At 39.4% G+C, this 26,351-nt stretch overlaps 1 protein-coding gene across 4 annotated transcripts; it reads left to right on the top strand.

The window, feature by feature from the left end:
- The first annotated feature begins 3,999 nt into the window (after positions 1-3,999).
- LOC129575893 (uncharacterized) lies at positions 4,000-24,745 on the top strand. 4 transcript variants are annotated; one of them, XM_055460082.1, is made up of 16 exons: positions 4,000-4,304; positions 6,112-6,802; positions 7,009-9,552; positions 11,993-12,256; positions 13,239-13,435; positions 14,341-14,612; positions 14,783-15,885; positions 16,085-16,778; positions 16,869-17,018; positions 17,083-17,297; positions 17,496-18,159; positions 18,460-18,680; positions 19,354-19,843; positions 20,125-20,664; positions 20,908-21,270; positions 21,469-24,745. In XM_055460082.1, exons 2-16 carry the CDS (start codon positions 6,710-6,712, stop codon positions 24,042-24,044), a joined length of 10,386 nt encoding a protein of 3,461 aa, XP_055316057.1. In that variant the 5' UTR covers positions 4,000-4,304; positions 6,112-6,709; the 3' UTR covers positions 24,045-24,745. The 4 variants fall into 4 exon arrangements, with proteins under 4 accessions (XP_055316057.1, XP_055316054.1, XP_055316055.1 ...); XM_055460079.1 differs by having other exon boundaries at positions 16,085-17,018; XM_055460080.1 differs by lacking the exon at positions 4,000-4,304 and adding an exon at positions 5,334-5,465 and having other exon boundaries at positions 16,085-17,018.
- Positions 24,746-26,351: the final 1,606 nt, after the last annotated feature.

The following is a 26,351-nucleotide window of genomic DNA, read 5'->3' as shown; positions in this document are numbered from 1 at the left end:
GAAACGCGGCGAAAAAAAAGTGTTTAACCCAAAAATAAAAGTAGTTTTATACCAAATACGTATACACGATTCCATCGTCTTCACAGCTTGATCGTGATTGTTTTTTTTTTCGACTTCTCTCTTTTAATTCTCTCTTTTTTCAATAAGTTTGACTTGCCGTCGGTCGACGACGTTCACTGAGAAATAGTTCCAGAAAAAATGGCGACGAAAAAAATGGGACCAAAGCAAATGAATAAATTAAACAGAAAAAGAGAGAGAGAGAGAAAACAATCAATGGTCGCGTACATTCACTGTAAGTCATATCTCTTGTCGATGGCTAAAAACAGAAAACCGAAGAAAAATTACTTGTCAACCCATATGCAGACATACCGAGCCATCATCCAAATATAGACATTTTTCAAGCAAGAAGAATAAACATACACGATACGGTTCAAATTTGTGTTTTGCTGCTGCTTGAGAGAGAGAGAGAAATGCAAGCGCTGATTTGGTTTTTATCTCTTGCAAAAAGAAACGAAAGACTTTCTCAACAAATAAAAATCCATTAAGGAAATCCTTCGATGTTTCTGTTCATGTGAACGACATTTTTGTTCGGTTTGTTTGATTCTGTCTTGATTTCTTTGCTCGAAACAAATTAAACGAATTTTTTTCGCTTCGTCGTTCAAGAGCGATTTTTTCGCTCCGTTCCTCAAGCAACTTTTTCTCGCCTTTCCGAATTTTCTTCCATTGTTGGTCAGAAGCGCCGTTTTTGGCCTTCTTTTCAGCACGAAGACTTTTTCCACATTCAAAAAAAAATGATATTGTTTCATTGTTTTAAAAAATTGTTTCGATTGTCCGTTGAATCAATCGATATATTTAATTGAATTACGTCGGCTGCAGCTATGCCAACGATGACGGCGACGGCAGTGACGACTGAGACGATGACGAGTCATATCGATGAAATGTGCAATTTATGACCGACCGATTTGCAATTAAAATGAACTTTCAGCTATTAAAACATGTTCTTCTAGTGAAAGAGGCAAGGTTTTCTCGGAGTGTGTTGAGTCGGTTTGTGTGGTGACAGAAAAGGCCATAGATTAAGCATTTGTTTGAATTGTGTGCACCCACGCAATCGCATTGATCAGACCAGAGAGAAACAGATGAATCATAACGAGTGCAAAGTCGACTTAATGCACTACCTTCTACTTTTTCCCCCTCTATCTCACTTTGTGCGAGTGAGGAGAGATCGTGTTTGCATTCAAAATGGTTAGAAAAGAAAGAAAAGCATTGTCGAAGCGAGCAACCAAACGAGGAAATAGAGTCAAACGTATTTATAGTTATGAATCAATTCATAGTCATCGGTTTGGTTGAATTGAGTGGGCATCATCGCAACTAAACTGCCGCTCTCTCACTCTCCCTCACTTCACGCATAATCATTGATGCGAGATCTAAATACGGTGGCGATGCCGACTGACAAACACTTAGCAATTCCAATTTTGTTCACTATTTTCATTTACTTCGTCAGTTCGTTTCTTGTTTTCGGTTTTTGTCATTTTTTTTTCACTCGCCGTGAGTGCAACAGCACACCCCAATGATGCTCCCAGAAAACACGCACACACATGAATTGGAATGAGAAACCACATATTATTTCATTTCCAACATTTGGAGACCATTCTATCAATTAGACGATTAAATTGCCGCCGTACTCGCCTGTATGACATAAGCCATGATTCCAAAAACACATTTGTTGTATGATTTGTTGGTCGTTCATTCCATACGGCTGCGTGCTGCTAATTTATGACGAGATGCGAGAAAATCAAATCCAATCGAAATATGGATTTGAGACACACAGAGAGCACCAAACGAATGAGTGCATTGAGTCGAGTAATGAAAAGTGGCATTGCCATAAAATCTAAATTATGTAAAATGAATTAAAACCGTATTTTTCGTTCCGAACTCAAAGCCACTACACCAAGATTCGCTTATCACATTCGTTCGACTTTGGCTGATTGAATTGAATGCAAACCGTTTTAATTCACCACACTCATGTCAAATTGAAACCAAATCGCTCAAATGAAAACCAAACTCAGTGAGATGAAAATCGTCTGAAATAAGCAATAAAAGTCCCAGGCTGAGACTCCAAGCTAATATATCAAAGTGTCTTTGACAAAGACCAAACTCTCAAGAACAAAAAAATGTCTCGGATACGAAAAAGATCTTTTTTTTCTAAAATCAACGGCCACATTTGCAATGAATTGAGAGACAAGAAAAATCGGCATTTTCCAATTCAGTATTGTCACGTAGCCCAAAAGTAGCTTCGATTCAGTTCCATATTCATTATTGCAGATCCAGTAAGAATGTCTGCGTGTGATATGTGTAGATTGTCGCTAGTGAAAAACAAACAAAACGCGATTGGCACATGTTTCAAAAATGTTGAAAAAAATGGTCCACGGTGCGTCTTATGTCATGTGATTTAGCGAATAATGTACAATTAAATGGAAAATAGTCGGCATATCATCCATTGCGACGTAACATTTTGATAAAATGCATTAGATTAGGGCATAAATAAACATACACAACGGTTTCGCAACTGTTTTGTTTTCCGTTCAAAACCTTCGCAACAAGTCGATTCGCTCGCGGCACGCTACACTCACACCAATTGATTAGCAAGTTTCACCTTTCTCATTCGAACAACGAGATAGTGAGAGAAAGAGAGATCGCATATCAATACAGATTCGGTACGGAATCGAAATAAACACGATTCGATTCAGAAAGACTCATACAGTCACCCTCAGATCGAATGTATTGGTTTAACCAATGTCGTTCCCAAACGAAAAAAAAAATTCAAATCGATCGATTCCAAGCCATTTTCCTCTAATCAATTTTTAACTACGGCCCAATGCGACACTATTAAATGATGTACAGAGCATTGCACGACAGTACGCACCAAATCCATTGCGTACAGATCGAGTTTTTATTATTAGATTAAACATGTGTACATGTAAACATTTGCGCTAAATGGGAACTCTCTCATGGCACATGTTTCGAGAAAATCCACCGTTCCGCACTGCTCTACACGAATGTGTGTAATCGAAGTGTTTGATCGGCTGGTTGAGTTAGTTTGTGTGTATGAGTGTGTGGTTAGCGGCTAAGAAACGCGCTTCGCACACACAACACAAAATCGAACACCGTACTCATATCGGTCATCGGTTGCGGTTCCAATGCGTGTAACTTTTTCGATATCGGAATTCATACACATATTCATTCGGCCTACGTTTTCTCAATCGCAAACACAGTGTGCGCGCACGATCCGAAGCGGTGTTCATGCCAAAATGCTTTATGGCGATTTCGATGTATGGAATCAAGAGTTGAAGTTCCAGCGATGACGACAGAAAAAAAAACACCGAAAAGAGAAACACTCGAAACGAAACTGTTTGTATGTGAGAATGCGAACAATAAATCGTTGCTTCATTCGAATTATTCGTATAATTGGTATTGTTGTTGTTATGGTGGCAGCGGCGGTTCTGGTGAGCATGTGTGTGCTCACTCAACACACAACCGTGAATGTAGGTGGCTAACATGCTCCCACCTGCTTGTTTTCTATCTCATTATTCGGCACACACTTAAACAAACGACGACGATAGCAGCAGCAGCAGCGGCCGCAGCACCAACAACCAAACGAGCAATATTGTTAATCGAAGTGTACTTTATTATTTCTGGCTCTCTCTCTGTTCTTTCGATATATTATTCCCCACTATGTACATATGATAGCTCTAAAAAGAACAACAACACCAAATGAACGAATGAGCGCGAAACGCGCGCAATGCGTCAAACCGAGTACGAAAAGAACTCAAGCCTGAATCGAACAATAAAATGAAATGAACAAAAAAAAAAAACATAAAATTTAACAACAACATAGCCAAAGCAGCGATACATCAAAAACCAAAAAGAAGAAGACGAATGAATGAGCAGCAGCAGCAGAGGAAAAAAACACACAGCACACAAAATATATTCACACAACATCATTGGCGTGCACAACACGTAATTATGCTTTTGCAGTTAGTCGACGAGCGTTCAGTTTGTGTCGTGAAGCCGCCCGGAATGGTCGTTTCATTTTCTTCATTTTAGACATTCTTAAGTTCAATCGAAATCGAGATAAAAAAAAAAAAACAATAATCAAACCGTAAAATCGTAAACAGTTTTTCATTTCAATTTTTGTTTTAGTTGTGTTTTGTGTTAGAGCCATTTATCAATTGTTGTTCGTTCGTTGAAAAAGAAAAGAATTTATTCATTTGTTTTATTTAAATTGCAATCGGCAATTCGAAAAAGTGAGTGAGATTTATTTATGAACTGATCTTCGTAATAAAATAAACACATACACATGAACAATTATTTGCATTCATCCGAATCTAATTTCCAGTTCATTATTTTTCTCCTCTCTGTTGTATTCGCTCTTATCTTACGCGGAGATTGTTCTTTTTTTGTGGCATTTCTCTGATGTCATTTTGGAATTGAATGTGCTATTTTTCTCCTTCTCTCTCTGGTTCTCACTCCCGTTTGAGGAACTAACAGGCGATGGATCCATTGAATGTGTGTGTGTGAGAAAAAAGCACAGAAATGAAAACGGCTGGATTTTCTGGATATCGTCGACTCGTCGTCTTCGTCGACGAAGTTGCTATTTCGGCATTTATTGTTTATTCATTTGCTCGATGTGTGTTTTTCGTGTTCCCGTGTTTCCGTGTCTGTGTGTATGTGTTCGATTGTTATTTTAAATGCCAAACCGTGAGTTTTTTTGTTTGGAGAGAGAGAGAGCACAAGCACGCGAAATATGCGATGTAGATACGGAGATAGATAGACAGATAGAGAGATATTGTAATGATTTTTTACTCGTTGTTTCTTTCTTGCGCTGCCTTTTGGTTCGTGAAACCAGCTAGTGAAACAAGAATCATTTCAATTGATTGATGAAACAAGAATCATTAGAGGTATTATGTCATTTGAAGGAGAAGAAAAAACTGTCTTGGAAGGAAAAAAAATCGTCTTCGGAGAAGAAAAAAATGTTCGTCTCAAAAATAGGGACCGGAGCAATGACAAAAAAAAAATAACATAATGACAATAACAGCTGCATCAATATCAAAGCGAACATTCCAATGCGAATTGCCTCTTTGCGCGTTTCTCTCTCAAGTGTCGATACTCATGCATACATTTGTATTTGTATTGTTGGTTCCATTCCCGAAATAGCGTAATCATTCACACATCGACTGATTAGTCTCAATTTGTTCGCTTATGCTAAGTGCTCATTCGATCGAACGCCGCCCCGTACGGTTCATTATTACTTCTTCGCTCTTTTTTTGCAGTGTTATTTTTTCTCTTAGCGGTGAGACGATCGACACGTATCTATCTACGAGTGCGGTTTTTATTTTTGCTCATTAATATCACTGTCTCTGTCGCTCTGCTCTTAGTGTTTATTGGCCGAATGTGCCAGTGTATGAGTATGTAAAGATCATTTTTGCATACCTAAATAAAACAAAAAAATTAACGATTCTTGCCACTCTGCTTTGACCATCATTTGTACGGAGCGATTTCGGGTTTTGCGTGTTAAGGAAGTTTCGTTCTTTTTATCTCATCGCCAAACTGCTTTTTTCGCCTACTTCACTCGTAAATATATTTATTTTTACTGGATTGTTTATTTTCTCTTTTGTCAGTCTCTCTCTTGCTCCCTCTTTTTCTCGAATTAACATCATTACGTAAGCATTATTTTGGAAGAGGTGCTCTTGCAATCGTTTTGATTCTGCCAATCAGAGAGAGAGAGAGAGAGAGAGAGAGAGAGAGAGAGAGAGAGAGAGACATTAATAACTCGCTTTAGATAAAACCGGTTGCTTTTCATATGACATTTGATGGATTTTTGACAATGCTTCCCGTTCTACTTAAGGACAAACTCACAACGCCATATGAAATTTCAAATGCATTTTGAACACAATCTCAACGGATCTATTCATCATCATTTGTTGTTGTTATTAATCATGAGTCGAAATTTCGAATGTTTCATTTCATTTCAATTTGTTTTCTCATTCTTGTTGTTGTTGTTGTTCATATCTTTAAAATATTTCTGTGTCTCTTTTTTAACCGGTTTCGTAGGTGACTCGAAGGTGTAGCTGCAGCTGTGTAATCCATATCTTTGTTCTCTATTCAAAATTATTAAATAAACTGTGATATGTGCATATGAAATCGAAAAGAAAAGAAACAAATTCCAATTTTTTTTATCTAAGTGAAACAAATATAACGAAATCAGGCGAAGGCGAAAAGAAAAGCAAACGAGAATTGAGAGAGAGTGTGTATGTTTCACAACCGGCCGAAATCGCAATAAACAAGAACAAATCGGAACAAATCGGAACAAAACAGGAATACTATTGCCATATTGCACAGCGGAAAATATAGAAACGAAAAAGTTTTTCATTTATTTATAGTTTTAGTGTGAATTGTTGTCTTCCAAACGAGAAACCGAAACAAAACGAAAGAAAAAAAAACACACACATTGCAATCGTAAAACCAAGTGTAATAATCAACATCTAAATTGAACTCTGCAATCTATCGTTTTTTTTTTTTTTTAATTTTCAATCGAAACTAAAATCGAATCTATCAAAATCGAAAACGAGTAAAACCAGCGAAAGAACCAAAAGATATTCATCGAAATTGTTAATTGTGTCAAAAGTTAGAGAAAATCGAACAAATAAAAATGGTAGCGTCAAAGAAAGATAAAACTAAAACGACTACATCAACGGTTGTTACACGGCCACCAGCACGGTCTGGTCAAACGCAGCAATCTCAGGTTTGTACACACACTCATTCACTCCCATTTACTAGGTCTATTTTTGTTTTTATTTTTTTTTCGACAAAAAAAAACGATTTTTCAGCGAGTAATTCAATCCGAAGTGATCATCAAATTTTCAAATGAACGACTCTTTTTTTTTATTTTCATGTGTCAATTATCGCGTTGCGTGTATGCCGGGTGAACCGAAAAAAAAAATCGAGCAGTCAACAACAACATCGTCGTCGTCTTCGAAAACGACATCGACGTCGAGCACAACAAAATCGACGAGTGAATCGAAGACGGTGAGTCAATCGACGATGTCAGGCGGTGGACAGGGTTCGAGTGTGGTAATATCGGAGGTACATTCGAATATTGGTTCCGTTGATGATGGCACATTGAGAGGTTTGCAGACACAGTATGTGGTCACGCAACCGGAAAATGTGCAACAGCCGCACAAACCGAAGGAGCATTACATTTTCGGTGGCACACAAATCGTTGAGGTGGGCACAACAATGGGCGGCGAAAAATTGGCCCGTGAGAAAAATCAAAGCACTTGGAATGGAAAATTTGTGTATGAAAGTGCTGCACCCGAACGTACGGTCACTAAATCATGGACAAAGCAATCAACATCCACCGATCCGAGTACTGCCACCGTTACGACAACCACAACAAAGGAGGAGATTGTGAAAAGTGGCACCGGTGGATCGACAGTAAAAACTGACGTGACAACGGAATCCTCGAAATTGGTGAGCGATACGATGAAAAAGCAAAGCGATACGAGCCAAGTGAAATCCGCAAAATTATTCGATACGCGAAGCGGCGGAACAGATGTCACGGATAATGCCAATGCAACCGATTTGTTGCTCGAATCCGAACGATGCATCGCCAAGAAAGCCTATATAACAACCAATAAAGATGAGGATAAAGTGTCTTCGAGCTCCACATCGAATATTGATAGTCAAATCCTTTCGAATAAATCACTATTCGATACGACGTCGAATAAATCACTATTCGATACGACGACAAAAACCACGAAACATGACTCAAAAACCGATACAAAAACCGACACAAAATCTACTGATTCGAAATACGACCACCATCGAATATCCGGCTCAGATCGTTATCCCATTTCAACTGTGCCATCACGTTCGACCAACGTCCAGGACACAAATATCACGTCCAGTTCATTGGTCAAAGCGAACGATGCTTCCAATCGTTATTCCACTGAGCAACATTCGCAGAGCTTTTCGACGTCGTCGCGCACCGAACGAGCCAGCGCATCGAACAAAGTCGTTGAAATCGTGGACGGAAAGGAGCGCATTGTGTCTGATACGTACAATGAAAGCGGTTCACAGCAAATGAAAAGCTCACAAGAGAAATACAAAGCGAAACACGGAACGGGCATCACACCCGTAGTGGAGTACGATCAAAAGATGGCCGAAGAGAATATCAAATATGCCACTGATAAACGTGATAAAGAGCCGATTTTCGATCGTGACTATCGTGATTCGGAACGTCACATCAAGCAAACCGGTGACAATGCACCGGTTGAATATGTGAAAGGTAGCTACGAAACGACGCGTTACGACGACAAAACCAAGAAATACGTCACCGATGCACGTCATCATCAGAACAATCGGCTACTTGACCATTCTAGCCGCACAACCGATTCCATTCAATCGAAATATGACATCGAAACGTCTCGCCTCAACTATGACAATTCAATGACCAACAATCAATTAACTCAATCCACATTCGATTCAAATCAAACGAAATCGTTGCGTGATTCAAACATCAAAACGACATTCGATTCCAGCACATCGTTTGATTCAAATACGAAAAATGTCTACGATTCGAATATAAAATTTGATTCAAATGTAGACGATTATGCATTGTCAAAGACATTTACTGACAATGTTTCATCATCGACAACAAAAACAGCAGCAAATGATTTCATTCGCACGGCAAAAAGTGATTCAATTGATTCAAAATCCACGACCTACACTTCAAAAGTATTTGACAACAAAACAAATACATGGAAAGTTGTAGACGAATCCAGCACCGCAGAGATGAATAAGCATTCGACCACGCACAAACCGAGCGACATTGATCACCCGCGTCGATCACCAACCAAGTACATCGATTCCACATACACGAGCGAAACGAACAAATATCTCGATAAAAATAATGTTGCCACCACCAGCAGCAGCACCACCAACATTGATACGGTCAACACATCGAAAACAACGGATCGATCGAAAACATTGAACGATAAGAGAACGTCAATTGATAAAGTATCGCGTACAACCGATACAAAATCCATGACAAAAACAACCGATGACAAGGTGTCACAGCATCTATATGATGAGAAAACGAAAACTTGGCGCGAAGTGGATGAGAAAACGATCAAATCCAAGCGTCCATCGCTTATTCGGTATGTGAGCAAAGATAATAAGGGTAAATTCACCACAATTTACAAGCGAAAATTGTTCGACAAACGTTCGGGCACTTGGAAGGTGGTCGACGAAAAAGTTTATCGCAATAACAATTTCAACGAGCACATTCCGGAGGTGATTGAAGATGTAACCAATGTTACAACCACCACATATACGACCAAAGTGTTTGACACCAAAACTAACACATGGCGTGTCGTGGACGAACAAACATTCACCGATAGCAATACAACCGTGCCAAAAGACATTGCCGACGAAATTGCTCGCGATCAACCGGACATCGCAAACATCACAACCACTACCGAACTCACCAAGGTAAGTGAGAAATTGCTACCAATTTGGTTTTTCATTTTTGCGTTTCTTTTTTTCTCTCTTAATTTTCAATTTCAATGCATTTTAAATGAACGAAGTGAGAAAAAAATTCACAACTCTTGTGCTAAACGCTCGCTGTTTGTGGGTGCGCGCGCGCGCGCAACGAGTATTGCTTCTGAGGTGTGCTTACGTAATCTTGATCGTTGCTTATTTTAATTTGCGGCTATTTTAAATCGCGTATAAAATGATTAAATTAAACGTTCGTCAGGAAGCAAATAATCATAATCATCGTTTCGAGAGGCAGAGAGTGAGCAAAGTTAACGCGCGATTCAAAAGACAAAAAAACCTTCGCCACAATATTCAACTTTGTTGTGTTTGTGTTGTCATCGTTCAGCAATGAATGCATTCAAATCGCGCAACGAATACAAATTGAATGCGCGCACGCGCGCGTGCGAGAGAAGGCGACACAGTGAACGAATGAATGAAACAAACAATGGCAATAATTATGATCGATGTAGCAGAGGATTAAACACACTGGCTCATTTAAATGTCAATTCCAAAAGGTATTAGGCAACGTTTGTGGTAGGATCCAAATATTCGGGTCGAATTCCCTCGGTTAAGCTCGATTTCAATCATTATTTACTCGAATTCAATTGATTTGCTTTCAACTGCCATCCACTTCAGCCAAACACATACACTATGGCAGTACTTCAGTTAATGTTTGGCTCACATTTGCTCTTGATTCGGTTTCATTGTAATTTATTTTTTCGTTTTCAATAAATGAAATTATTTCACTAGAATGTAGTAAATTTTGTTTGGTATTGAAATCAATATCAACCTTGAGTGCGCTCTGTTCAACATAGAGAGCGAAAATAAACGCACGAAAATTCAGTAGAATCATTTGTTAGTAGCAACATATGCGCACTGTGCGCACTGCGCGTACTACAATCAACGATCTGATCAGACAATTGTTCAATGTACACACTGAAAAAACACCGAAAACTTTGATGTGGAAACGAATTGAAAAAAAAACAAAGAGAGACCGAAAAAAAATAGATAAATTCGGACAAATGCATGAAGCTCGGAACGTCATGCAAAACTCGCCGAACGCGACAGCGGCAAATGATCATTGTCTCTGTTTAATTCGTTTGACATTGGTACAATGGCAGGTTATTTAATAACAATAACATTCGGCATTGCTCTTCTCGCGCACATAACCGATAGATATACCGAATGTCGCTTGCGATGTCCCATTGAAACTGGCGTCCAAAATGTATACATACTTTTTTGTTCGACTCTTTCGCTTTTTCGTTTGTCTGACCATTTGCGCGATGCACAGAAATTAAAACGAATGTTTATTCTCAGGGCTGTTTTTATTGTGTGTTTGCAACTGTAGCCCAAAAACCGAGGACATGAACACAATTCTGCGCTGATGCTAAGCCACTATAACAACTGTTATAAAATTCAATGTCTGAGGTCAAAAATAAATACCGACTGGAGGAGACGCGAAGTGAAAAAGAGAAAAAAAGCGCCAACTCATTCAATCCGCTCGACCGATTGCTGTGTTTTGATCATTAAATTTGATCCGTTTGAATATTCACAGATGAGTTTTGAGTTTTCTTCTTTCCTTTGGCTGAAGATTCTACAGTGTAGATTCAGTGAAGAAGAAGAGGAAGATAAAAAAATTAAGAAGAAGCGAATTTGTATGGGTGAGATTGAGAGTGGAGTATGTTTTTTCTTCGATTTATATTTTTGAAAAGGCGAGTATGTTTTCTGATGATTCTGTTGGCGTTAAAGTAGAGTATGTTGTAGTACCGTCTAGCCTCCGCGGTCTTCATGGTTTTCGCGCAACTGATAAAAGATAACAACATAGTGTCTTCGGCAAAGTTGTAGTACTTGAGGTCTTCTCTAACTAAGATGAAGACAGTTATCTCTTATCTCTTATCAGTTGCGCGCAAATCGCGCACATAAAAAAGCAAATTTTATATAGAACTTTTTTTTTCTTATCATTTTTCGCGCTTTTCGCGGAACTGATAAGAGATAAGAGATGACTGTCTTCAGCAATGTTATAGGAGACCTTGAGTGCTACAACTTTACCGAAGACACCAAGTTGTTATCTCTAATCAGTTCCGCGGAAACCGTGAAAAACCGCGAGGACCCGCTAAAAACGAACATACTCGCTTTTAACCATTTTTAAGTCGACAGAAACTTGCTCTTCTCTTTCGTAACAAAGTCAATCAAACATACACTACTCTCAATCTCACCCATAGATTTGTTTTGAAGGAGAAAAAGACGAAAAAATGCACAAACATTTGAAAATGTAATTGAAATTGGAAAAAAGAGAGAGAAAATATGCTTTTGAAGCTTTTTTCAGAGAGAGAGAGAGAGAAGGGGTACTGTAATAAAGTACAATTTCCTCCATTTTCCCCCCAATCAATTTCAGATATTTGACGCTAGTACAAATACATGGAAGATAGTTAACGAACGCTCGCATACGGATTTTGTGGAGAAAATTGTTGAAACGCCACGCGAAACCATCATCATCGATGACATCACCGACATCACGAAAATCAAAAGCATCAACGATCGCACCGAACGAACGACCGACATTACCGACATCACTGACATCAATCGTGTGAAAAACACCATCAATCTTCATGAAACCGAAGAGAACATTCTCCGGGAAGTGACCAAGGAAAATTTGGTGGTAAGAAAAAAACAACAACTAAATAATACCTTTGATTAAATATAATAATTATAATTCAAGTTAAAAATTTCAAATAGAAAAGAACAAAATGTGCATACATTTCAAATAGCGAGAGAAGAAAAAAAACTTGTGAAGTGACAGCAATTTCAAACTGAGTTCAATCATTTTTTTCCTTTTTGAAAAAACACATTTGTGTTTGAAGCGCGAAAGAATTCACATTGGCCATATCTCTGGGCCATAAAAAAATTGTAAAGTGACAAATAGAAAGTACGAACGGAAAACAACAACAACAGTACACATTACCGTATTGAATATGGTTGTTTATTGAGAATTTCGATCGAGCGGCATTAATACAACGAAAATGCTATAAATTCGTCATCGGTCTCTTAATTGCACAATATTGTGGATTCGATTCGTTTTTTTTTTCTTCATTCTCGCTGTTCAACAATTCGAAATTGCAATAAATATTCGCTCACGTTTTTTGTGTCTGTGTATATTTCAACCTACGACAATTGTCGTCCGAATTCAAAACGAAAGCAAATCAGTCTAAAAACAAGTCGCAATAGCTCACAAGCACAGAGCTCTCTTTCACACACAAATTGCCAATTTATTATACAATTGAGAGTGCTTGTTGTTGTTGTTGCTGCTACTGTTGCTTCTCCGTCTTCATGCTCATTTCCGCCAATTCAGACGTGGAGACGTTTGCCGTTAATGTATTTGTTGTGGATACGTTAGCAGTCCACAAAAACGATTACATTGAAATCAAATGGCAAAAATTGATGATGATGATGATGATGATTGAAACAAAATGAGAAATGTAAATGCGTTTAGTATTCGCATATCTATGCACATATGGCTTTAATTTCAGTTGTTGCTCTTTTTTATTTATTATATTGGTTTTTCACACTTTTTTTCATTTTCTCTTCTCTCTCTCCATTCTTGCACTCGTATTTCGTTCGGTCTGTGCGTGATTTGAACACAGAACGAGTCACTAGATGTGGTTGATCGGACACTGAATACACGGGATGACATCATCACCACCACGACCAAGCTAACCAAAACAACCAAAGACGATGCTGGTCCACGTAAGCAACCGGTCGACGACGGCAAAAAACCGAAGAAACCGAAACCAACGGCCGCAGAAAATGAACTATGCGTATGCGAACTGTGTGTATGCGGGTGAGAAAATGCACATTCAATTCATTATTTTTTTTCTACTATTTATGTGAACTTTGAATCGAAAGAGAAGAACAAATAGCAATGAATGCTCATTTATACGCGAAATCGGTCGACGTTGTCGTTGCGACAACGACCGCAGACGGCCCGATGAATATCAAATGAATTTATGCCTTCAAAATATAAATGACATACTAAAGTGGTCATAACTGTGCTGTATGCACTTGCGTCGCGCAAAATGTATGCCATCATTTATTAGCCAATTCAATTAAATGTTCGATGTAATTTTTCTCTCTCCGTGCTGCCCATGCCCATTCAGTTTCGATTTATTGTGATTGATTTTTTTGCTGTTGTTGTGTTCAAAGAGTTCATTTTGGCTGACCTTCTACTGGAAAGAGTCTTTACGCGCGACACACAAAATGAACATATGTTCACAACAATATCGAGCCTATCTCCGGGCGTTTGGCATACACGCAACGACGACGACGACAAAAGAAAAAACAACATGAACTTTCAACGAAAAATTCTCAGAACGATGAGCTCTGGTAAACGCCTATGAAAACTGATATATTTTTTTCCAATCGCGCGTTCTATTGATTTTATTGTCCACATTGTTCATTTTTATCCACATTGACACATTTTGTTTTCAACTCGTCTCAAATGTGTCTCAAAACTGGCACTCAAATTAAATCACATACACTAGAAAGCAAAGAAAATAGACGTTAAACACTTAAAAAAGGGGGTAAACTATTGTGGCTAAGGATACTTTTCTCTCTTTTCACTCTCTATTTTCGGTCTGTATTATTCATTTACGAACTTTGGTGGATTTTATATACGATTTTTAAGTGATATCGCGAGGTTCACAAACAAACCGGTGACTGACTGAATTTTTGAATTGTCCATTTTAGACGTCATCGTTGTACTCACAGCACCACAACGGACAACACATTCATTGAAAACGTAACGAACACAATGGAAACGACATCGGCTTATCGCAAAGATTTCATTGATAATCAAGTGACAAACTTTGATACGATACGAACACCCGTTAAAAAGCCCGTCGATCATCTTAAACCCGAAGGTGATATCGAATTCACCGATAAGAAGCCATACAAACCGGCTGAAAAGGTTGTCGCAACCAAACCACAAGATAATCTATTTCTATCTGGTGAATTCAACGGTAAGTTTATGTCTCTTTTTTCTGTTCTTATTTTTGCACTACTTGAGTCATGTTGAAATCGACAATGTTGTTGTTGCGGTTTTTCTTTCTTTTGTTATTAACTTTTGTAATTGATTTGTTTATATCAAAATGTGTGTTTTTTTAATTGAATTTTTTCTTTCATTTTGTAGATATCACGACAACGAAAACCGATTTCATCGAACAAACCGTTGAACGTGCCTCGCCAGTGCGACGAAATACGTGGACTAAATTGGAAGGTGATTTAACCACGACAACCACATCACAAACGGAATTCATCGATCACAAGGATACATTTGAGCGGACAACTATTACGAAGAAGAAAGACGATAATTTGATCATGGAAGGTGATACGGACTTTAAGACAACCAGCCAAACGGATTTCATCGATCAGGAGATGGTGTATCAACGACCACGTAAACGCACTTGGACTAAAGACGATTACGATAAATTCCATCACCAAACCGATGAAAAGACATTTGTGCGCACAAGTGAAACTTCGTATCAACCGGCTGAACGTCCAAAAGCAGTCAAGCCTCAAGACAATTTGCGACCGAATGAAGGTGACTTCGTTCGTCCAGAGAAAACGAAGTTCATTCCGGCTGAACGTCCACAACAAGTGCGGCCGGAAGATAATTTGCGCCAAGATGGACCATTCTTTACGCCAGAGAAAACGCAATTCCAACCAGCTGAACGACCAAAAGCAGTCAGGCCTCAAGACAATCTACGACCTGATGAGGGAGACTTCGTTCGTCCAGAGAAAACGAAGTTCATTCCGGCTGATCGGCCACAACAAGTGCGGCCGGAAGACAACTTGCGTCCAGAAGGGCCATTCTATACACCGGAAAAATCAGAATTCAGACCAGCTGAACGACCGAAGGCAGTGAAACCTCAAGATAACTTGCGACCCGACGAAGGTGACTTCATTCGACCCGAGAAAACAAAGTTCATTCCGGCTGATCGGCCACAACAAGTGCGCCCTGAAGATAACTTGCGCCAAGAGGGACCATTCTTTACGCCAGAGAAATTACAATTCCAACCAGCTGAACGACCAAAAGCAGTTAGGCCTCAAGACAATCTACGACCGGATGAGGGAGACTTCGTTCGACCAGAGAAAACGAAGTTCATTCCTGCGGAACGACCACAACAAGTACGCCCGGAAGATAATTTGCGTCAAGAAGGGCCATTCTATACACCGGAAAAATCAGAATTCAGACCAGCTGAACGGCCGAAGGCAGTGAAACCAACCGATCAGGTACTTGTAATTCATGACAAACCACTTGATAAATGTTCTGTTTCTTTGTCATCTGATAAAGTTCGATTGCTTTGAATTTCGTTTTCGAGTAATGAGTCATTTCTGTAAAGTAATGCACGATACGACGTAATCAATGATTGTTCCATTTTTTTTTGGGCGTATTCCGTCTCCTTTTGACAATACCTTTTTATTTTCTTAGATGTATTTGGAAGGCGAGTTCTATACTCCGGAGAAACAGAAATTTGTTCCAGCTGAACGTCCACAACAAGTGCGCCCGGAGGATAATTTACGTCAAGAGGGACCATTCTTTACTCCAGAGAAATCTGAATTCAGACCAGCTGAACGTCCGAAGGCTGTGAGACCTCAAGATAATTTGCGCACCGATGAAGGAGACTTCGTTCGCCCTGAGAAAACGAAGTTCATTCCGGCTGATCGGCCACAACAAGTGCGCCCTGAAGACAATTTGCGTCAAGAAGGAACGTTTTACACTCCAGAAAAAACGCAATTCCGTCCAGCTGAAAGACCAAAAGCCGTTAAACCTGAAGACAATTTGCGTACCGACGAAGGAGATTTCGTTCGACCAGAGAAAACGAAGTTCATTCCGGCTGAACGGCCACAACAAGTGCGCCCTGAAGACAATTTGCATCAAGAAGGAACGTTTTACACTCCAGAAAAGACGCAATTCCGGCCAGCTGAGCGGCCAAAAGCAGTCAAGCCTCAAGACAATTTGCGTACCGATGAAGGAGACTTCGTTCGACCAGAGAAAACGAAATTTGTTCCAGCTGAACGTCCACAACAAGTGCGACCAGAAGACAATTTGCGTCAAGAAGGAACGTTTTTCACTCCAGAAAAAACGCAATTCCGTCCAGCTGAAAGACCAAAAGCCGTTAAACCTGAAGACAATTTGCGTACCGACGAAGGAGATTTCGTTCGACCAGAGAAAACGAAGTTCATTCCGGCTGAACGGCCAAAAGCTGTTAAACCCGAAGATAATTTGCGTACCGATGAAGGAGATTTTGTTCGACCAGAGAAAACGAAGTTCATTCCGGCTGAACGACCACAACAAGTACGCCCTGAAGACAATTTGCGTCCAGAAGGGCCATTCTATAAGCCAGAAGATGGTCGACCAACTGGTAAATAAGCAAATTATAATAATCAATATCGAAATGCTAAAATCAATTTCTTTCATATTTCCAGGACCATGTGAAAAGCGTTCACCAATCAAACATGACGATAATTTGAAACAGACTGGTGAATTTTACACTCCTGAGAAGCCACAGTACAGACCAGCCGAGCGTCCAAAACAAGTGAAACCAACGGATTCGTTGAAACTCACTGGCGACTTCATCACAGTCGAAAGAACCGAATTTATTCCAGCCGAAAGACCACAACCAGTCAAACCAGTTGATCAGGTGAATATTATTGCATTCATCGATTTTGCATTTTTTTTAGTTCGAAATGTTCAAATTGTTGAATATGTTCGTTTAATCAAAGAAATGTTAGAACTGGTAAAAACGATTGTTATCGTTGAATTGTTAACGATTCTTTTGAAGAATTCACAGAGAATTTTGGAGTTCGTTTTTGTTAAACAATCACTTTAATCGTTTCAGATACAACTTGAAGGTGATTTCTACACTCCTGAAAAGCCAAAATTCATTCCTGCTGAACGTCCACAACAAGTGCGCCCTGAAGACAACTTGCGCCAAGAAGGAACATTCTACACTCCAGAGAAAACGCAATTCCGGCCAGCTGAACGGCCAAAAGCTATTAAGCCCGAAGACAATTTGCGTACCGACGAAGGAGATTTTGTTCGACCAGAGAAAACGAAATTCATTCCGGCTGAACGTCCGCAACAAGTACGCCCTGAAGATAACTTGCGTCAAGAAGGAACGTTTTACACTCCAGAAAAAACGCAATTCCGTCCAGCTGAAAGACCAAAAGCCGTTAAACCCGAAGATAATTTGCGTACCGATGAAGGAGACTTCGTTCGTCCAGAGAAAACGAAATTCGTTCCAGCTGAACGTCCACAACAGGTGAGACGTGAAGATAATCTCAAAATGTCTGGTGAATTCATTACGGTGGAGCGAACCCAATTCATACCGGCTGAACGGCCACAGCAAATCAAACCGGAAGACAATTTGCGTCCAGAAGGACCGTTTTACACACCAGAGAAACCACAATACAGACCAGCCGAACGCCCGAAACAAGTGCGGCCAGAAGACAATCTACGTAACGAGGGTGATTTCTATCAACCAGAAAAGACTGGTCCAACTGGTAAGCGAATTTCGAATGAAGTAAAACGTTGAGCTAAGCAAATTTTACAAAGACTCAGAATAGCTACAAAAAATTACATGAATCATTGAATCGCTTTAGAATGTTTTTGCAAAAAAAAAAATTTGTTCTCTACTTAACTTCAAAAAAAGAAGCTTTCAAGAGCACAAGCAAAAAAAGTTTGAAATAGGAGCAAAGTTCAATTGATTGAAAAATATTGATAATTCAAACTCGTTTCATTTATTCTGGCTTTTAACCCTTTTTGAAATTTTAATATTAATACATTCCACTCGTCGTTATCAGGTCCTTGTGAAAAACGTTCACCGATTCGTCATGACGATAATCTTCGCCCTGGCGAAGGAAAATTCGAAACACCGGAAAAACCGAAATATATTCCAGCCGAACGTCCAAAGCAGGTTAAGCCAAAAGACAACATAACCACATCGGTCGATACTTTTGAACAACGCACGGAAATCACATACACACCAGCTGAAAGACCGAAAGCATTCAAGCCAACCGATCAGGTATTTATTAAAACTTTAGTTCAGCATTAATGCTCAATATCAATTTGGATAGAAATGTTCATTGATTTAACTGGAAAAGGATTTTTTTTTGCGAAATAGAAGAAAGAACAGAAAAAGTAAAGCGCACATAAAAAGGGAAAGTAAATTAATGAAAGAAAATTAGGGCAAAATGTGTGTATTGTTGCATTCAAAGAGTTCCACATGCGAATTATGCATAATAATTAAATTGCACACACGTCAGCGAAACGTCACCATAAATATGTGGCAAAATTGTATTTACGGCTTGAGCTTGCATTGTAATTCAGTAATCAACCAAACTCATTTTGTAATGGAGGCGAAATTTTTTTCATCGACACACATTTTTCAATTGGTGATTTTCACTGACCTTGACTCTTTCTATTGAGGGTATTTTTTGCAAACGAATAGATCTTACTAGAGATTCAGAGAAATTTTTTTGTTGGTTTTTTTTTTGTCTTTTTGCGTGCGATTTTTTCTGTTTTGAAAGAAAATTAGTTTATTTCTTAGATTTTAGTGGTTTCTGCTTCTTTTTGTAGTCAAAAAGCTCTTGTGGTTTATTCAAAATTTTGACTTGTGTTATTTGAAATTGTTCAAACTCTTACGTTTTGATTGTTTCTTAAACTAATTTATGAATTGTTCAAAATGTTTATTTTAGATTCATTTGGAAGGTGAATTTTATTCGCCCGAAAAGCCGAAATTCACTCCAGCTGAAAGGCCACAACAAGTGCGCCCTGAAGATAACTTGCGTCAAGAAGGAAAATTCTACACGCCTGAAAAGCCAGAATTCAGACCAGCCGAACGACCAAAAGCCGTTAAACCCGAAGATAATTTGCGTACCGATGAAGGAGATTTCGTTCGTCCAGAGAAGACAAAATTCGTTCCTGCCGATCGTCCACAGCAAGTGCGACCAGAAGACAATCTCCGTCAAGAGGGTACATTCTTCACGCCAGAGAAACCCGAATTCCGACCGGCAGAACGACCGAAGGCTGTTAAACCTCAAGATAACTTGCGTCCAAACGAAGGCGAATTCCAACGTCCAGAAAAGCCGGAATACGTTCCAGCCGAGAAACCAAAACAAGTGAAACCCAAGGATAATTTGAAACAAGAAGGCGCATTCTATCAACCAGATAAAACCGTACCAGTTGGTAAGAACGTGAATCAATTCATGATGCTTGTAAAAATCACTTTTCTCAATCATGACGGCATCGATTAGCTTCGCAAAAATGTGAAATTGCTTCCAAAAATAGTACCTAAAACAATCAAATTTTGATTCGTAGAAAAATTAAGAAAAACTGGGCTTGCGAACAATATTTGGCAATGCATTCATAATCTTTATTGAATTGGAATAAATTTACTAAATTTGAGTAGGTTAAAATTTGAATCTTTGAAAATACCTAAAGTAAATCGATTGCTATTGTAATTGCAGGACCGGCTGAAAAACGTTCACCGATTCGTCATGACGATAATCTTCGCACTGGCGAAGGAAAATTCGAAACACCGGAAAAACCGAAATATATTCCAGCCGAGCGACCAAAGCAGGTTAAGCCAAAAGACAACATAACCACATCGGTCGATACTTTCGAACAACGCACGGAAATCACATACACACCAGCTGAAAGACCGAAAGCTGTTAAACCACAAGACAATTTGCATCCTGATGAAGGCGATTTCGTTCGCCCCGAGAAAACGAAATTCATTCCAGCTGAACGTCCACAACAAGTGCGGCCGGAGGACAACTTGCGCCAAGAAGGCGCATTCTTCACTCCTGAAAAGCCACAGTACAGACCAGTTGAACGGCCAAAGGCGGTTAAACCAGAAGATAACTTGCGACCGAATCAAGGCGAATTCCAACGGCCCGAAAAACCAAAATACGTTCCAGCCGAAAAACCGAAACAAGTGAAACCGAAAGACAACTTGACGACGGGACAAGGTGAATTTACTGTGCCTGAAAAGACACAACCAAGAGGTGAGTTTTTGGCTGAAACTAGAGCAGTTTTGAATAAAAATTCACTTGATCGTCATCAAGTATGATTGAGATAATTTTACCAGATATGTTAAATTCTTTAAACTTTTGAAATATTTTACATGGAAACGTTTAAATTTCAACAGAATACGACGTGTACGATCAAATTTAAGAACAAACGCGTTGAAAACCCAATCAAAATGTTACTTAAATAAAACAATTCCAACATTCAATTCACTTTCACAGGTCCAGCCGAAAAACGAACGCCAATCAAACATGATGACAATTTGAAGACGGGCCAAGGAAAATTCGTAACTCCTGAAAAGACGAAATATCAACCAGTCGAACGACCAAAGCAGGTTAAACCAACCGACAATTTGAAAACCGGTCAAGGTGAATTTGTCACCCCGGATAAAGCAAAATACGTTCCGGCTGATCGTCCAAAACAAGTTAAACCGACGGACAATTTGAAAACAGGCGAAGGAGATTTCGTTACACCAGAAAAGAGTAAATATGTTCCAGCCGATCGGCCCAAACAAGTCAAGCCAACGGATAATCTCAAAACGGGTCAAGGCGAATTTGTTGTTCCAGAGAAAACGCATCCAAGAGGTAGGCACATTTTCTGCATTCAAAATTTTCTTCTGCATTCATTTCAATTTTGAATTTAATGAAAAAAAAAACTTAAAACGAAAAATTTCATTCAGTTACTCAAGAGAAGATTGTTCTATTCATAAATTTGTGAAAGAAAAATCTATCAAAACAAAATATTTCTTTAAAAAAAAAAACTTTGTTCATAATTTCCCGCAGGTCCAGCTGAAAAGCGTACACCAATCAAGCACGACGACAACTTGAAAACGGGAGAGGGCAAGTTTGTTACTCCCGAGAAGCAGAAATATCAACCGGCCGAGCGTCCAAAGCAAGTTAAGCCGCAAGACAATCTCAAGACGGAAGGACCGTTTGAAAAGCCAGAGAAACCTGGATTCCGGCCAGCCGAACGAACAAAACCAGTGAAACCGGTGGACAATTTGAAAACCGGTCAAGGTGAATTCGAAGGAAGACGCAAAACAGACACCGTTCACACGCGAGTCGATCGTGTTGTGGTTAAAAAACATACCGATCAAATTACGTTGAACGAAGGCAAAATGGAAACGGATACCACCAGTTCGACAACGTTCAAAAAGCAACCGGTGCAACGAAACGTGGTTGAGGATATTGTGAAGAAGCAAAAGATGCGATCGAACATAACGCTTGGTGATGATACAACCATTCTACGGACGACCAATCAAATGAACTTCAACACGGTTACAACACGCAAAGATGAACGCGTCGAAAAAACGACCGATGTTACCGATACGGATCGCATTCGTGATGGAACCATTGCAATCACAACGATGAAAGTGACAACGGTGCTGGAGAATGAAAAGGATCACACACCAATCAAGGAGGTGATTCGCAAGGCTGGCAAAACGAACGTTCGCGAAGAAGTCGTACATCAAACGTCCGGCTCTGATGTTATTAATCGCCAGAATATTGTGAACGAACAGCATCACATCAATGAGATAAACCAGAATGTGGTGAACAAACGGTACGTTGTCAACCAGCACGATGTGAACAATTTGCAGAGCATTGAATCGCGCAAGACCACAAATCAATCGCAAATTACATCGGATGATCGAAATACGGCCAGCACAACAACGCATCGCACAACGAGTGATACACGCGTTTCTGGCCCAGGTCCTCACAAAGGACCACAACAAGCACCGGCACAAGTGAATGGCACAACTGTTACACGGGCTGTGAATCAACATCATCAATCGTCGAACATAATTTCCAATCAAAACGATCAAAACATCGTGAATCGTTCAACCACCAAACATACGACAGAAACGACCGATCGCATCGGTTCAACGGTTCGCACCACCTCATCGGGCTCGAATGTGGTGACAACACGCGATGGCAGCACAAAGCATCAACCAGTTGATCAATATCATCCATCGGGTGGATCGCAAAATGTTATCGTCGAACGTCATGTGATAACACAAACATCACCAATCGGCCGTCAACAGCATCAGCACCATCACAACACCTACGAAACGGTTGAGAACATGCGCAATGTGTCGGATACTGGTTCAAGTTCAAAGCAAATGACCACCAGTCAAACGGATCGTACATCAAGCTCCACACAGCGCAGCAATCAAATGACAAGCACCAGCCAACGTGGTGGTGTCGGTGGCGATACAAGTGAAAATGTTGTCTACGAACAGCGAACAATCGTTACATCAACACCGATCAAAGGACGTCAACAGAATTACGCATCGGATATTTTGAATATTCAAGACACCCGTTCGGGTGGAAAATCATTGGCATCCACATCACAGTCGGATAAAATCAATAATCAATTGCATTTGCGACAGCACGACAACGCTTCCATGAATACAATGTCTTCGACATCGTCAACGACCACCACTCGTTATGGTAAAACGAGTTCTGCACACAATTCAACATCAAACATATCGAACATCATTCACGACCACGGTAGCCAATCACCTCTTCATCGTTCCAGCATAACAACAGCGGAACGTCAACAACGACGCGATTATGTACAGGATCATGGTAATGAAGGCCATAGCATCGTTGGCAGCAGTAGCAACACCACCAACAACACTCATCATCGAAAGAATGTATTGACCTCATCGACCGATGTGAATAACTCCGTTTTCCATCGCAAGGCCAATTTGTCGACCAATTCAAATGAAGCGCTGCATTCGAACAGCATGAGCTCAACGGCAGCCATTCAACGGAAGAGCATCTCAAATTTGCATGATCAAGCCATTTACAATACGTCATCGGATCGCAAGAGTTACAGTTCGTTGCATCGTCAAGGGAAAGAGACAGTATCACACAGCACCAGTAGCTCAACCATCAATACACAACAGCATGGTGGTGGATCCACTTCACACACGTACAGCAGTACTCATGTGGTGGGTGGCAGCAGCAATAGCGGCGCCGGCGCCAACAACCAATTACGCCAATCCTCATCGACGACGGGCACACCAGCTGAACGTGCACAGAAAATTGTGAAAAAAGACAATCTGTCATCGTCGATGGGCGGCGAATTCTACGGTAAATCCGAATCAAAAGCATATGGAAGTTTCACATCCGGCCATCAACATCATGTACTCGATCGTTCGGCCGTAGCTCGTCGTTCGAATCAGTCGAGCATCAGTTTTGGTGATGGTCCCAGTCATGGCTCAAGTGTTTATCGACGTGAATATGCGGTAGTCCATTCCGGACCGTGTCCAGCTGCTAACCTCGATAAATCCACATTCACTCACACTCGTGACACAAAATCACACAAATTCTACAAGTCATCACACCAGTAATTGACCACTCGAACTAAACAACAACAACAACAACAACAAAAATTGAATTGTGATCATTGGCATTTCAACACCAATCGAAATCGAGCATTAAATTTGCCTTGATTTGTTTTGTTTAACAGAAGAAGAAGAAGAGGAAAACAATTTGAAAGCAATTTATCTCTATTATTACATTTATTTCTTTTATATATTTTACGTTATTATTTTACCCATTTTTTTCTGTTCATAATTCTCTTCTGTTCACATTACGAACAAATTAGAAAGTTTTACTCAAAAAAATTGAAGGAGAAATACCATTTATACCATTTGTTGATGTGTTATCATATATATGTGAACGAGCAATCAATCAATCAAACGATACGAATTCTAATATTAGATACGATACTAACACAGGGTGCTACAAATTTAAATGGGCCAATTGTTTTGTTTTTATTTTTGTGTTTATTTCCCCCTTTCCACTCGATCCCCGATCCAACCGGATATATGAGCTCAAATTATCCAACCATTTGTTATAATTGCTAAGGAAATTGGCAACGATCGAATCAAATAAACCAGAGAAAGAAAAATCAATTTTTATGTGCCTTTATATGTTAGACTTTTAACTCAAATTTATTTAGAAAAACAAAATATACAATTGTTGACAATGTGAATGAAAAAAAAAAATGAATAAAAACTATCAATAAAACCGCTTTTTCATATACTAATTCGAAGTGTCTTATTTTGTGTTATTACAATTGAAATTCAAATCGTTTTAGACAATTGAGTTGAATCTAGTGGTATGGACATCGCTCTAATTTCTTACCAAAAGACAAGTTGAAAGTAGTTTGCTTCATTATCTGCTAGAAGTACTTGAAATTGTTAATGATCTTTAACGCTCGCTATTTTCATCCGATTTTCGCTTCAAAATGTCAACATTTTCAATCATAAATCCATTTTTTTAAGTGGTTTATCAACATGAATCCGACCCATACTCCAATCGTCATTTTGTCATCAACAAAAAAGAAAACTAGCAGTAATTATCTCCGTATTCGGCGAATGGATTTGCATTCATGCTTTTATTTTTCACCATCTCATCGATGCGCGTTACCAGAATTTTGGGTGGTTATTCGTGATATCCAATATGGTGAGTTTCGGATACGAACACTTAGAAAGACTATACAGTTGCGCAAGGCGTTTTTTACTCAATTTAATTTCTTTCAACTCCTCGAAAACTAACGATATTGAAAAATTCAATTTCGTCAAGTTGTTTTTGGAAATGTCAAAGTAATGCAGCTCAAACCGCAAAGTTTCGAAGGGTTTAACATCATAAATCGATAAGTTGGTGCGTCGTAGCGAAAGCCATGAAATATCCTGGAATCGTTCAAATGTAGTTTCGTTCAATTTCCCCAAATAACTCCCAGAAAGATGCAGATAGCGTAGATGTGATCCCATTGTATGATTTCCGCTGTATTTTCGAAATCGCTGCATAAAAGTCGCCTAACCCATTCAAAGTTTGTGACAGTGAAGTGATATTCAATCGTTTCAATTTGTTTCGTGAAATGTCTAATGTGTAAACTTCGAGCGGATTCCTATCAAAATGCTACAAATGAGTCTCTGACAAACTTAAATAAGCTGCTCGGAACCATTCCAAATTACTCAAAGTTGTCGAAAATAAACTCGTATTCAGTGTTCTTAAATTGTTGTAAGAAATATCAAGATGCTTCAGTCGGTTAAGATGCTCGAAGGGATTCATTTTTTCAACGAATGAGAGGTTTGTTCCACTTAGATATAACCGTTTCAAACTGTTCAAACCATGAAACATTTTCTCATTTATCTTCCCCAACATGTTTCCACTTAAATCCAATTTCCAAATCGTTTCTTCCAACATGTTCACTATGTCTAGCGAGTTCTGTAATCGATTTCCGCGGATAGAGAGTCGACTTAAATTTTTGAAGTTCGTCTTAGGAAGTCGGATCTCATTCTTGCTGTTTGCAATCTTGAAAATCAATTCGTCTTCATTCAATGTCCATTCCATTGGGTTCTCACAAGATAAATCGAACTCATTAATATATTCGGAAGACACGTTTATTGAAGCCATGCCATTCCGTAAGTGTGCTCTCTGAGTTCCATCACATGGAATGATACGTGTGACGGCATATTTTCACACGGAACTTCGTTCCCAGTGCGCCGAACACTTACTATGTATAGAGCGAACGTATCCGAATATTAGAAACCACACGTTATTACATGTAGCTAGTGCTCGTTGCACTGGGAACGAAGTTCCGTGTAAAAATATGCCGTCACACGTATCATTCCATGTGATGGAACTCA

The sequence above is a fragment of the Sitodiplosis mosellana genome, unplaced genomic scaffold, assembly GCF_009176505.1.
Source record: "Sitodiplosis mosellana isolate CC-2019 unplaced genomic scaffold, AAFC_SMos_1.0 Smas_scaffold_6170, whole genome shotgun sequence".
NCBI classification, from domain to species: Eukaryota; Metazoa; Arthropoda; class Insecta; order Diptera; family Cecidomyiidae; genus Sitodiplosis; species Sitodiplosis mosellana.
Note: the sequence above shows the minus strand (reverse complement) of the source record. Positions and strands in the feature narration are given on the sequence as shown.